This window comes from Lacerta agilis, chromosome 8, assembly GCF_009819535.1.
Source record: "Lacerta agilis isolate rLacAgi1 chromosome 8, rLacAgi1.pri, whole genome shotgun sequence".
NCBI lineage: Eukaryota > Metazoa > Chordata > Lepidosauria > Squamata > Lacertidae > Lacerta > Lacerta agilis.
Genome location: NC_046319.1, coordinates 58,014,667 through 58,028,941, shown reverse-complemented (window position 1 = coordinate 58,028,941; position 14,275 = coordinate 58,014,667). Strand labels below are relative to the sequence as shown.

Below are 14,275 nucleotides of genomic sequence, written 5' to 3'. Positions count from 1 at the left end.
AAGAAGCCAGAATTGAGGGTGGGTAATATGGATGGAGGTGGAGATGCTAACCAGGTGTTGGGACATCTGTGGCATTGAGCCATCTTGCTTGCTGGCGAGGGGAACAGTTAAGAAAGCTGGTTTTCATATAGTGCTTTCTGAGTATTCAAAATGGTTCATGCATACTATCACAGTTGTCCTTACAAGACGCTTGAGAGGCAGGGTGACATTGTTGTCCCCATATTTCAGATCAGGTGGGTTGGTCTGAGGTTAAGAAATTAGGGCGTTTCAATAGCCTGCCTGATTAGCTTGTGGCACAGAAGTGCTGTCTGGGGCTGATGGAATTTGTAGTCCAAAACATCTGGAGGGCAACGGGTTGGAGAAGGCTTGTCTGTTTTATCCCAGTAATGCCAAGGGTGAGTGCCACTGGCTCCCTAAGGCCTCAGCTAGGGGTTGGGCAGTTACCCGAGCCTTTCCACTCCAATGAACTTTTAGCTGGAGATGTCAGGAATGAGTCCGTGCAAAACAAGCATACGTGACCACCGGTGCCCTCTGCAGAAGAACCTCTCCAACACACACACACACGGGGGGGGGGGGAGAGAGAGAGAGAGAGCTGACTTGCCACTGATCTTGGACACAGTGCTGAGATATACTTGCTCCACTTACTGCTCTTTCTACACCCTTCCCCAAGTCTCTCTCTCTCTCTCTCTCTCTCTCTCTCTCTCTCTATCTATCTATCTATCTATCTCTCTCTGTGCTGCAAAGGATAGTATTTTTCCCCTTAGTTGTTTTGTTTCCTAGTTGCTTAGTGATGATTAAAAATACCCTGGCCATCTGAACAAGATTCCGGAAGAGGCTAAGTGAACAGCAGAGTGAGGAGAGGCCTGTGTCTGAGTCAAGAGGGGCCTGCGAAGAGAACCATTAGCCTCAGAGGGATTGTCCATGTGGAATGTAGGGTTGAGTGGTGCCCCCCCACACCCGCTGAGAGAAGAGTAGCATCCCATTCAAGGCTTTGAAAAATATATTTGTGTCATTTGTTACTCCTCTCTACCCCAACCCCAAAATTCCTCTGTTCCAAGTGATTGTTGAGAAGTGTCTCTATTTTATCTGATTTAATATAATCTTTTTTTTAAAAAAAACACAAATGTTATGCTATAAGCTTGGTACAGGAAGCAATTCCTACAATATCTGATAACACAAAGATGAAATACCCTACAAAAAAAAGTTATGTGGTATTATTTAAAGTGAATTAAAAATCTGCCTAACTGTGACCATTGAAAATAAGGATTTCTTTCTGGAATATGCTTGTGTCTTGTTGTGGGATATGTCATGCCCGTGCTTAAGATACTGTACACACCTTTTGCTTCCTCCCCCTCTTTGATACTGCAAACATCACATTTGTCAATATTGTGACTTGCTGCCTACTGGCTAAATCCATACACTGAAGACTTTTATCAGGTGCTCCTGGTCCAAATCTTAATATGTGTCAATATTGTTTGCCAAATTGTGTGCCTTGCCCAGAAAGTCAGCTTGTCACTGCAGAGTCCTTTTACTCCTCTGGCTTTGGTTAGTTTCGCAACCAAGTGGGCCTAAGTACAAGCCCTGCATCTGGCAGACACCTTTCTCCCTTCTGAACTGTTCCTCTGCAACCAGCCCTGCATGTTGCTTAGGAGACAAAACGGCGTCTACTAGGTAGGCTTGGTCCCTGGCCTACTTTTGAGGAGAAAGTGGTTCCGGAGTTTGTGCCCTGTTTGGAAGTCACCAGGAAGCAAACAACGAAATGGCACCAAGACTCCCCTCAGCTGAGAGCTGGAGGCTGAAGCTGGGCCTTGCGGAGTAGTTGAAACTGGAACTAGCAGGCCTAACTAGGAGCATTTTGTCTCCCTTTCCCCCACCAGATCGTAGCCTACAGCTCAGCCCCTGGGAGAGCAGCATTGTGGACCGACTCATGACGCCAACACTGTCTTTCTTGGCACGCAGCCGGAGTGCTGTGACACTTGCCGGCAACGGCAAAGACCAGGGTAAGTGGGAGCAGATGAGGGAACTGAAATGATGTTGAGGGGGAGGACTTGTCCCATCTCTGGTTCAACACTATCGCAACTGGGTGGGGATAGTTCTTTTTTGCCAGGGCTGGCCCAAGACATTTTGCTGCCTGAGGTAGAAGAGCAAATGGCACCACTCACCCACCCACCAACCAACCAAGTCAAGGTGATTTGTACCCCCAAGACCAGCCAAGCCTCTCTCTCAACACTGGCAGAAACAACAACAACAACAGTAATAAATTACCGAATTTAATGATATTTGTGACACCTAAAATCCACTGGCTGAGGCAGCTGCCTCACTCTGCCTAATGGTAGAGTTGGCCTTGATGCAGCACCTTTGCTGTTCTTCTAAACCCCCCCATAAATCCCACACTTTGAATCCTCCACCCTTTTCTTATAAGCATGTAACTCCCCCCCCCCCTGTGCCCCATTTAATTGGTGGGGGAAAGAGGCACCCTTTTGCTGCTAACCATTGTGCCAATGAGTATGAAAGACAACTAGCATTTCATTTGTTTTCACCCAACTCTCATCTTTATTCATTTACAAAACTTGTATCCCAACTCCCCCCCCCCTTTTTTTTAAAGCAACCTCCAGGTGGCTTACAATTTGAAAGCAGGAATAGAACATCAATAATTAAAACAAAATAAAATCAGTGCTACAGTGTAGCAAGGGTAAAACAGTAGCATAATGAAGGGTATCAGCCAGGTGAATTTAGCATGTTTCATCAATATTTCTAAAGCAGCTGTATTAGTACTTCGTATTTCAGAATGAGATATTTTAGAAGCAAAATTAAGGAACGCTGATTATGCTTAGCTTGCCCTGTTTTCAGAACATTGCACTCAGCTACATTAGTAAAGAAACAGCGATTTGAATGCACTACAAAACATGCAACACCAGATGGTGCCAGAGAGCAGGAAGTTTTAAAACATGATTTTTCCAGAGAGGTTTTTTTCTTTTGTTATAACAATCTAATTTCTGACTTATTTATAGGATGTCCCCCCCCCCCGTGGGTCTAGATCCACCCACTGTTTGTAAAGGTTGTGAGTGGGAACAAAGTAGTATCTCTGTATTGTCAGATTTCATTTACAGACTTCTATTTGCAAATAGTTTTATCTTTCAGTGGGACAGCACCTGTGCTTTGGAACTCCCTGCCTGTTGACACTAGGCAGGTGCCCACATTCTATTGTTTTAGATGCCTGCTGAAAACTTATTTGTATTTCAGCAGCCCTACCCAGGCATACAATTTACTTATCTGTGTTTGTTTTCTGTGCGTGCACATATATGTTTGTGGGTATCAGCTGTGCTTTATCTACAGTTGTATTATGTATTTCTCTTAGTGCGCTTTGTGATTAAGCAGTATATAAATCTTTCTAAATAAATAAAATACTCTTAGGCCTTCTTGTGCTGTGCTCTCTGGCTGGCCTATTGACAACTCCTCTCTCTCCTGTCCCAGCAGTACCCGTGTGCCCCCGCTCAGCCTCTGCCAGCCCCGTCAGCCCCTGCAACAACCAGCGCCTGCATCATCGCTGCTCAGAGCGACGGCGGCCGGCAACCAGCAGCCCTGATGTGACACCCCGGCGCAAGGCTCAGGCCTCCCCTGTGAGTGACTGTGTGCTCTTTCTCTCTCCCCCCCATCCCTACCACTGATGAGCCGCCTATGCCCATGTCTGTGACATAGAATGCTCTTTGAACGTTTTGTATTTGAGCCTGACTCCCGTTGACTTTGTTGGTGCTTCTACCAATCGCCCACCCCCTCTGCCCTGCCTCATTTCCTCAGAAAAAGAAGGAGAAGAAGGATAAAGATCGGGAAAATGCCCAAGAGAAAAACGCCCTAGCGCTTCGCAAACACAAGTCTATGCCGTCATGCCAGCCTCGCCAGCAGCACACACCTGAGAACAGGTAGGAGGAGCTCCTAGGGTGTTTGTGTGGTTCTGGTACTCCATCTTCACTTGAGATTTGGCAGATCTTAGTTTGGCACTGCCAAGCTGGGCTCTGCATCAGGCTTGGCAGCAGTGCTGTTTCCTACCTATCCTCAGGAACATCAGGACAGTAGCCGTGGTTACCTTTTATTAGGCACGGGGAACCTCAGGCTCAGGAGCCGAATGCTGCCCTCCAGACCTCTCTGTCTGGCCCTTGAGACCATTCTCCAACTTGGCCTCCTCCTCAGGCCACACCGCTGACTGGCCATGGTCCACGCTCCCCTTCCATTCTTCTGCTGGGCTTGACTTTATTCTTGACATGTAACAATGGCTCTTGCTTGCTTGCTTGCTTGGATGTATAGATGGACAGTATAGACACCTCTTGACTTTTTTGAGTGGCCTACTAGAATCACAACCATTGTCGCACCGCCACTGGCATGAGGCACCTGGAAGGCAACCCATGAGGGAATGTGGCCCCCAAGCTAAAAAAAGATTCCCCAGTTCTGCTATTAGGCTGTGGCCACATACTGAGTGAAGTAGGAATAAGTGCACATTTGCCCTCACTGGCTCTTGGTAATTTGGGCCTAGCCTGGCATCAGGTCAGCAGGACAGTGCTGGTTGGCTGGTAAGGTGCAGCAGCTTTTCCTTTCCCACCTGACTGTGTGTATTTGTGTTCCAGCAGCCCAGGCCCCAAGCCCAGGCCTGCATCTCCAGCTGTTGCCAAGCAACGCCCAGCCTCACCTAGCACAGGCCCTGGTTCTCCACATCGGGCAGGCCTGAATCGCAGCGCTCAGTCCTCGCCCAAAGTGCAGCCTCGCAGGGAGCACGACGGGCAGCCAAAGGTCCGTGAACGGAAGGATGAGCAGAAGGAACGAGGGTCAGCCTCCCTGGCTCCAAGTGAGACCCCCAAGGTCACGGGGAGCAGCGAAACAGCACAAGGTGAGGCCTTATGGGCTGGAGTGTAGTGCAAACCTTGTGTGTCACCAAGAGAATGTCCTCTAGTATGCTATAAAATGTCTTAGTGCTCCGGAGCGATATCCTGGTCTCCATTGTGGAGGGATTTTGAGTGAAGGTTTTCTCCTCTTCTTAGTGAGGTGGTCTAACCACATATTGGTATTCTGCTGACTTTTGAAAAGACACTTTTCTTTGGTCCCTTTGAACAAGTCCTGTTTCAATTGCTGTGTTGTTTTAAATAAGATTGATATATGGCATATCTTAATTACTGGTGTTTTTATTGTTTATTACGGATGTTTTTATAGCAAGTAAAATTTATATCCTGCCCTTCTTCCAAAGGAGCCCAGAGTGGCAAGTATGTCAGTACTAAAACAATACAATTAAAACTTCTTAAAAATGTTTAAAGAGCCTTCTAAAACCAGGTGAAAACTCCTAAAAACCATCACCTCCTCTCAAAACTAATAATTTCAGGGTTGCCAGGGACAGGTCTTTCAGCCACCCAATGCCTGAGCAAACAGGAATGTTTTTAATTTCCTCCTAAAAGGAGGCAGACAACCTGGGAAGCACCACCAAGAAGGCGCTGTGTTGCATTTCACTGCCAGCTGGGCAGCTTCCCAGGTGGGGGCACCACCAACAATTATTGCAATGTTTTAATGGGATTGTTTCGTTGTGTATTTTAATTATGAATGATTCTGTTTTTAGTTATTGTGTAACTGGTTTTCATGCTTTCTAAACTGCCAGGAAGGCTACTCTGCCTCTAAGCAGTACATAAATTAAAATTCAGTGAAGATGACAATGTGTTTGGGGCTCTGCAGATGCTGCTGCTCCCTCTGGGGCTGCGAGTCCAGTGCCAGCTCCTCCTCCTCCAACTCCAGGCAAACCCATGGCAGGCACCACAGACCGAGAGGAAGCTGCCCGGCTCTTGGCTGAGAAACGGCGCCAGGCACGGGAGCAGCGGGAACGAGAGGAGCAAGAGCGCAGGGAGCAGGAGGAGCAGAAGCGGTGAGTCCCTGGGTTGAGATTGATCAGCCATTGAGACATTCAGGTTTCTAGACCTTAGGGTGTTCATTGCGCAGGTGGATCATAAACGTAAAGCTGGTGAAATCTTAAGAATCCCAGATGAAGCTGAGGCATAAGAGGCATTAATCCCTTGCAGGCAATGTTTTGCTGGCATGTTGTCCCCACAACCCACCAGCCTTTTGGTCTCCACATTGTTGCCTCTTCCCTTTCTACCAAGTTCTTGTGCAAAGATTTCAGTTTCTTTTGAGGGGAAAAGGGAAGCAGAATAAATAAATGCATGCATCTCCATTAGGCTGCAAGATGTGGGCTTTGTTGGCAAATCATTTAGAGGTTTTCAGTAGAGAATTTAGATGTTATGCACATAAGGTAAAGGTAAAGGTACCCCTGACCGTTAGGTCCAGTCGTGGACGACTCTGGGGTTGCGTGCTCATCTCGCTCTATAGGCCAAGGGAGCTGGCGTTTGTCCGCAGACATGTGGCCAGCATGACTAAGCCGCTTCTGGTGAACCAGAGCAGCGCACGGAAATGCTGTTTACCTTCCCACCAGAGTGGTACCTATTTATCTACTTGCACTTGACATGCTTTCAAACTGCTAGGTGGGCAGGAGCTGGGACCAAGCAACAGGAGCTCACCCTGTCGCAGGGATTCAAACCACCGACCTTCCGATCGGCAAGCCCTAGGCTCAGTGGTTTAGACCACAGCGCCACAGGGCACATGCAGCCAAGTGAGGGCTTGGTTTAGCTTTATTAAATTTGTTCACTGGCATCATACAACCAAGGGAAGCTCCGAAACAGCTTGCAGAAAGAGAAATCAAACATTCAGTGGCAATCTATCCTGTAAAATAATACAAATATACTAAAAGTGTCCATCCAATTAAAAGCAAATATAGCCACACCTCTCCAAAACAAATGTCAACACCACAAAATAGCAACTGAAAGCCAAAATCATTATTGTTCTCCAGATGCCTGTGATTAAATAAATATGTGCCAGGCAAACCTCCTTGGGGAAAGCATTCCATAATCGGGGCAAGGGGTGGGGCTTCGGCAGAAAAGGCTTGTTCTCCATCCTGAGGGATGCTTCACTCGTGTTTAGCTTGCAAACCTGTTTTCAGGCCCTTGAATGATAATAACGCAGTGCATTTTAGCATGTGTATATTCCATCATTGTCCAGATCTCTGGAATTAGGGCAAAATCTTCCCAGAACAGGGGATGTGGCTTCCAGGCAGCCCAGTCTTAGCATAATATCAGATCCCATTTTTTGTGTGTGTCCCCCCCAACAGTATAGAGGAAGGGCTGAAGGGCAAAACACCTGCTTTTCATACATATCTCAGGTTCAATATTCGGTATCCCTAGGTAAGGCTGGGAGAGACATCATCTGAAATCCTGGAAAGCCACTATGCATGAGGCAAAGCGAAGTGACTGCCTTAGGCAGCAGGATGCAGAAAGGCAGCAGATACCAATGTAGATCTTTCTCTCCCCCCCCCCTTGTTTCTGATGTAGATCTTCACTCAGCCCTTTTTCCCTGGCAGGGAGGAAGGTGCCATTTTGTGGTTCGCCTCAGGTGTCAAAATGTATTGGGACAGCCCTGGTGTAAACCATATACTAAGCTAAGTGGACCAGTGGCCAGACTCCGTATAAGGCAACTTGCTATGTTCTCCCCGTGGAAGTGGGAGGGTCGATGGGCCGAAGCAGCAGTTGTAATGGTGGTGTTTGGTACTCTTAGGCGCCTAGCAGAGGAGCGGGCTCAGCAGGATGCCAAAGAACGGCTACAGCAACAGGCTGAGCTCACCAGGTTGGAGGAGGAGCGGCGGCGGCAGGAGGAGGAGCGGGCTCAGCAGGAGGAGCGCGAGGCCCAGGATCGGGCCCGAGCTGAGCAGGAAGAGCAAGAACGGCTGCAGAAACAAGTGTGTTTGCTGGGGGGGGGGGTGCTGCTTCTCAGGGACTGCAAGAAACAATATAAAACAGTTTTTAACAGTTTTTAAAACTTACAGTTAAAAAAATTACCTCTAGGTAGGGACGGGAGAGACCCTGTCTGAAGTCCTGGAGAGCCACTGCCTGTCAGTGTAAACAATGGTCCAGTCTACAGTAGAGCAGGGCTGGCCCTATCATTGGGGAAACTTGAGATGGCCGCCTCAGGTGGCAAATGCTGGAGGGCAGGCAGGGATTGGCAAGATGTTGGAGAGCAAGGCATCATGCAGCCTGTGCTGCACCTCCTATGCTAGGCCACAGACTGCTATGGGGCACTTTGATTGTGCAGACTTAAATTTTATGGTCTGTGCTTGAATCCCTCCAGCAAAATAATACCATGCTAAAGGCACCCTAAGACTCAACTGCCAGTCTGGTCATACTTGTGTGTGTGTGTGTGTGTGTGTGTGTGTGTGTGTGTGTGTGTGTGTGTGTGGACATCTTTGCCTCAGATGACAGAATGTCTTGGACTGGTGCTGTAATGCAGGGTTGGTGTGCTTTTCAAGGGAGGGGGTGCTTTCAGGCACTTGGGGGCATTTTAGGGAATCAGACAGGATGGAGAAGCACTGCCATCTAGTGGTAGCAACTGATTACATTTTCTTGGAGAGAAATTACGTTTTGATTCCCTATGAATTTGGGGGAGTGGGTCCCTGCAATCTCTCTCTTTGATTACTGTGTTGAGCAAGCAAATTAGGATAGGCGTGATTGAAGTGTCCCTGGCAAGCAAATTAGGATAGGCGTGATTGAAGTGCACACACGTGCTGGCATTTAACCAGCAAATTCAGGTTGCGTGCTTTGTTTTGACACTCTTGCACAACGAAACCTGCTTCCACAGAAAAGTTAGACTTTTGCAGTAAGAAAACTGCACTAGAAAGTGTAGGATAACAGTTGATAGATGCTATGCTGTATAACCTCCCTGCAAACAAATCAGGATAAATACTCAATAAATAGCCAACACCATCTAACCTTGGGGTGAGTGCTTAACCAGAATTTTCAGCACTGGTTCAATATATAGTGGATGCCCTCCGTCTCCCAGGAGTTACGATACTGCTACTGTGCAAAGCAGATACATTAATGCTTCCTAATTTTAAAAACTCATGCAGTAAATTTTTTATGTTTTAACTTTTATAGATCATGTTCTGTGCTTTCAGTCTTGTTCTAATTCCCTGCTGTACATTGTAAAGGCATTTGGCTATATACAATAAATTGATTGGCATTCCTTTCGCCCTGGAGTTAGACCAGGAATGTCCCCAGTTGCCCCCATTCCAGATGTCCCATCACCTCTTGCTTAGTGGCTGGGCAGGTAACTCCACCCAAATGTATGAACTTCTCCTCCTGTTGGCTGCAGAGGGAGGAAGCAGAGGCCCGTTCACGCGAGGAGGCCGAGCGCCAGCGGGTGGAGCGTGAAAAGCATTTCCAGCGGGAAGAACAAGAGCGGCTGGAGCGGAAGAAGGTGGGTGTGCCCTTTCTCTGCAGGGGTGTGTGGTGGGGTGGCTGAACAGCCCAGATTGGCTGGCTAGGCAGAAGAAAGAGAGAAGGCGGCCGGTCCTACACTGTTGCAAAATGCAAAGTGCTCACTTGTACACCACAAGCAAAGGCTTGCACTGCCTGTATATTGAAGCTTCCTCCCACTCCCATTTGGCACCTGTGGCTGAGAAAGTGGCAAATGTTTGCCTGTGAACAGGGACAATGTCTGACAACCTTCCTCCTCCTCTTTCTGTCTGCAGCGGTTGGAGGAGATCATGAAGAGGACACGAAAAGCAGATGGCGCTGATACCAAGGTGAGTCATTCTCTAGAAAATGGGTCAAGGATGACGTATTTTTATTTAATTTATGTCTGGCCGTTCTTCCATCATGGACCCCCAAGGCTGCATACGTGTGGTTCTCACAAGGTCCCCCAATCCATGCACTGACCAGACCTTGACCTGCTTAACTTCAGCAAAGCATCAGGTGCCTTCATACCCCATGCCCTAGGGCTGGCTTGTCCTTAAGCAGGTGGTGAGCCACTGTTTGCTGGGCCAAGGGACTTTGGTACCTGAAGCAGAACATGCAGCTCGCAGCCCTCATTATTAATGATACACCAACTGCTCTTGCACAACACCTCTGTATGCTTCTATGGTACTTTTGCAGGAGGGCTTTTCGGATCTGACCTCAGTGCCTCCCATAATCTGCCATCTCATGGTCTGACACTCTCTGGGCCCTTGAGCTCTTCATCCCAGGGACTTTTGCAGGACCTCCTGCAAGGCAAGGCAGGCCTACTTCTACCCCAGGAAACAAAACGGGCCAAGCTTAACTTCTGCAGTGTGCTTGTTCCAGACCTGCTTTCTCCATGGCCTCTGGGACAGGATGACAGTACAGTAGTCAATCAATCAGATTTATTTGTTCATCACAAAAATACAAAGCCAGTGTGGGTTGTAGCCAGGGCAGGTCCTCGGATTACCCCATTGTAATCTATTGGACATGACTAACTTAGTTCCATTTATTTCAATGGGTCTACTCAGAGTTAAATTTAGTTAGAAGTACATTTCACTAGAAGTACATTTTAGCATTGTTGGTGTCCAGCACACAGGACCCCCCCTGCTCCATGTTGTACAGTGAAATTACACCTGATCCTTTGAGCTGCTAAAACAACACAGGAACCTTATATGTAGTGTATTTATCCCTGTCCATGAACAAATACAGTAACAGATTTTCTCCCTCTTATTGCGTGAAGAATCAGGCAAATTTAACTGTTGGCATTTGTTTTTGCAGAAGAAAGACAACAAGAAACTTGTGAATGGGAAGGAAGGGAAACAAGAGGGCGAGGCAGACACAGGTGAGAACTACCCCTTGTACCGGATGCTCTGCTAATTCTGAAAGGGCAGGATCACAGGCTGGTTTTGGAATCTGGCCCCCTGCAGTTCTGAATCCAGGTCCTAACTGCAGGATAATGCCCACTCTCTAGTCAGCTATGCTTTTGTCCAGGTTGTGTCCATAACAAATACAGTGGTGCCCCGCTAGACGAATGCCTCGCTAGACGAAAAACTCGCTAGACGAAGGCATTCGTCTAGCGGAAGGCTGCCCCGCAGGATGAATTTTTTGTTGTTGTTTTTTTCGTCTAGCGAAAACCGCGGTTTACATTGCCGCTTCGCTAGACGAAAAACCCGCTAGACGAAAATACTCGCAGAACGAATTATTTTCGTCTAGCGGGGCACCACTGTAGTCAAGGACAAGGAGAGGGAGCTGCAGTCCCAGTTAGCAAAGACCTGACTTGCAAGCATCTGGACATAGACAGTGAGATGGGCCTGACCAAGAAGAGGGCATAACTTGACCAAAGAAGTCTTTGTAGCACTTCCAAGCAATTGAAAGGTTTTTGTAGCAAACAAGTTGTTGCCTGTGTCGAAGCCTGAGGCCACCTCAGAGGGCTGCATGGCTGAGGTCTCTGTCCCTGGATTCAAAGGCCTCTTGTGGCCCATAACAACCTCTTTCCCTACATTCCCAGATGGAGAAAAGCGCCCTGGAAGCCTTCCCAAGGAAGAGGAGCTGCCCGAGATGCAGGCGTCAAGTCCAGCCAGTCGCAAGGGGCCAGCCCTTGAGGGGACCCAGCACAGGTACCACCTACAGCAGGAGTGACATGTTCTTAGCTCAAGTTGGTCCCAGTTCCTCTGTTACAGGAGCAGCATAGTTGCTACTTCCCTGAGATCCTTCCTACACCAAAATGAAGGAATGTGTACATGGCAGGCCAAGGGGAGGGGGGGGTCTTGTGTGCAAAGGACCACCAGGGGCAGGAGAAGCATCTATGGTGCTACTCTTCCCCAGGGCTTCCTGTCCTTCTTCCTCATGGTTGTGTGACCTGTGGAGTTTGTGGGAAGCAGAATAAACCAAGAAACAGAGAAGCATTTTAAACACATTGCCAGGAGATGGTTTATTATAGCCACGCCCAATATGCTTCGGGCTACAATTCTCATCAGCAGGCTAACGGGAACTGCAGTCCAAAACAACTGTAGGGCACTAGGTTGGGAAAGGGTGGTTTATTGTAACACAGACACCAAGCCCAACGTTCCTTGGATCACCAGAACCTTTATCTGGGGTAACCTGCTTTAAGACTAGACCCTCTCACATGGTCGTGCCTAGGAAATTTCAGTGGGGGGGGGGGGAAAGCATTTGTAAGAGTTGTGCTTTTCCCATGGTGCAGTGTCTGCATATTCTGCCCACTACTGAATACTTTATTCAGAATACACGATTCTGAATACTTTCCTTAAAAAAAAAAAGCAGGTTACTAGTCCTTATGGGTGGAGATAGGCCAAAAAAATAAGTGGACAGTGCTTGGTGTAATCTCAGAACCCAGAGGGAGTGTGAGTGTGTGTGTGTGTGTGTGTGTGTGTGTGTGTGTGTTTCTTTCTTACCAGGAACAGAGCAGATTGTGCAGCGTATGCAACTTGAGGAGGGCTTGATCATGATTGCAGTTTTCCACACTCTGTGGTACAGGATTTTCTTCTTTTTTTGTTGTACACTGCCACCCGCCCACCTTGCTTTCTTCTTCCCTCTTTGAGACTGGCCTTTGCTTGCCACATCTCCGTTTGACACCCTCTCCTCTTTTGGTTGCAGCTGTCCTGTGGCTCCTGCCCTGTCCCTGGTGAACGGCCTGCAGCCCAGCAAGCACGAGAACGGCTTTTCCTCCCCCAAGGAGCCCAGCGGGCGGGAGCACTCCACAAGCCCCGGGCTGAGCATGGCTGGCGAGCCCATCCTGCCTTTTGCCAACAAGGAGCCCTTCCTCAGCAAGGCGGTAGCCAAGCCCCCACAGATCACAGGTGAGGGGCTGCCCCCTTCTTTGTCCCCCTCTCAATCGCCAGCTTTAAGCAAGTTAAAGGGCGTGCTTCATATCCAAAAATCTGGCCCAACAAATGCCCTGAATAGAGGCAGTAGCAGGCAGGCAAATGGTCTGGAAGTCAGGCAGAGGATGTGAACTTTTATTGGGATCAAACGGTCCTTAAGGTCCCATGGGCCCAAGTTGTTCAGGGCTTTGTTAATTAGCACATAACCGTTGAACCTGGCCTAGTGGTAAACATGGTCCCCCTAACGCAGCATTGCCTGTTACACTGATTCCAGAAGCCCAGGCTTCTTGGTGCTTTTGAAAAGCCATAATCAGTTCCTAAATGGCAGCAGCTAAGCAACTAGCATGAGTTTGGCCAAACTGCGGGAGGCAGTGAAAGATAGGTGTGCCTGGCGTGCTCTGGTCCATGGGGTCACAAAGAGTCGGACACGACTGAATGACTGAACAACAAGAAGCAGCTGGTTTTGGCCGATTCTTTTTTAGAGGCAGACTAGAAGATCCCCTGCAGCTCCTCCAAGTCTCTCTGATCCCTTTTTAACTTCTTTCTCTCCTGCAGAGGTTCTGTAAAGCAGCGACGCCACCCTCCCCCACCCCAAAGGATGGGTGCAAACAAGGTGCCAACTCCAGGCTAGCTCTAACCAGAAGATCAGCCCAAGGCTCCCCACCCTGCAAGGATCGAGGAGGTGTCAGGAGCCAGGCTGGGGGCAGCCCAGCCCCACGGACTCTTCTCTTTTCTCTTACTGTTCTCATTTTATGATTATTATTATTTTTTTAATATGCACCTTATCAGACTGACCCTCAACCCATAGCTCATCCCAGACGATATAATCACATAGTTATTTAACTGGCTGGGTACAAAGGATGTTAATAATGTACATAAACTTCAGTGTTAGCATGGGATTACGCAAGCAGTTACCTCTGTGGTATCACTGCCCCAAAACATGTATTCATGGGAGATGCCTTTGGTGGGTTACTTTTTTTAATGTGGGCTGAGTCATGGCAGGGGTGATTGATCCCTTGTACACGGTTGGGGTCTGTGTGCAAGAGTGTGTGTGTGTGTGTGTGTGTGTGTCTGCCTGTTACAGCCAATGGAAAGTGTCTAGATTTCTAATTTAAACTCTCACTATTGGTCCCAGCCAGAATGCCTGCAGGATTTTGTGTGTGTGTGTGTGCACGCGTGCACCATTAGCCACTCAACAACTGCCGTTGTCCTACACACTGTGCTTTTTTTGGGTGCTGCTGTTTCTCTGTGTGTGTGTATGTGTTCCGTGCGAGCGAAGGCTGGGGCTGTGTTTCGCTCAGAGTCATTGTGACAGTATTATGCATCTGAACAACCTTTTGTGGACAATAAAATGGAGAAACGGCAGGTGACATCTCTTCTTTGTGCTGAATGTTTACAGGCTGTGCTGGATTTACCCACTGGAAGGATTGGGACAGTAAGCAACCTCATGTCACCTCAAGGACAGTTTACTCCTACAGTTTACAGTGGTTTGGAGCTATGGGACAGTAGCCATGTTCTCCATCCCAGTGTACTGGGATGGAGCAATTCAGACCCTGGAGACAGGTAGATAGAAGCAGATGGAAT

The 14,275-nt window shown here is 48.1% G+C and overlaps 1 protein-coding gene across 8 annotated transcripts in view; it reads left to right on the top strand.

Annotated features, from left to right (window-relative positions):
- The window catches only part of MAP7D1 (MAP7 domain containing 1), a 57,441-nt gene extending 43,380 nt beyond the window's left edge, over positions 1-14,061 (top strand). For 4 of the 8 annotated variants that reach the window (XM_033157697.1, XM_033157692.1, XM_033157696.1 and 1 more), the window contains 12 exons: positions 1,878-2,000; positions 3,475-3,620; positions 3,799-3,920; positions 4,620-4,879; positions 5,710-5,896; positions 7,636-7,816; positions 9,226-9,330; positions 9,605-9,658; positions 10,629-10,692; positions 11,359-11,467; positions 12,465-12,667; positions 13,247-14,061. In XM_033157697.1, the coding sequence (XP_033013588.1) occupies positions 1,878-2,000; positions 3,475-3,620; positions 3,799-3,920; positions 4,620-4,879; positions 5,710-5,896; positions 7,636-7,816; positions 9,226-9,330; positions 9,605-9,658; positions 10,629-10,692; positions 11,359-11,467; positions 12,465-12,667; positions 13,247-13,257 (1,565 nt within the window). In that variant the 3' untranslated portion in view covers positions 13,258-14,061. The remainder of the gene's footprint in view (positions 1-1,877; positions 2,001-3,474; positions 3,621-3,798; positions 3,921-4,619; positions 4,880-5,709; positions 5,897-7,635; positions 7,817-9,225; positions 9,331-9,604; positions 9,659-10,628; positions 10,693-11,358; positions 11,468-12,464; positions 12,668-13,246) is intronic. The other 4 variants (XM_033157694.1, XM_033157695.1, XM_033157698.1 and 1 more) reach the window with 2 other exon arrangements.
- Positions 14,062-14,275: the final 214 nt, after the last annotated feature.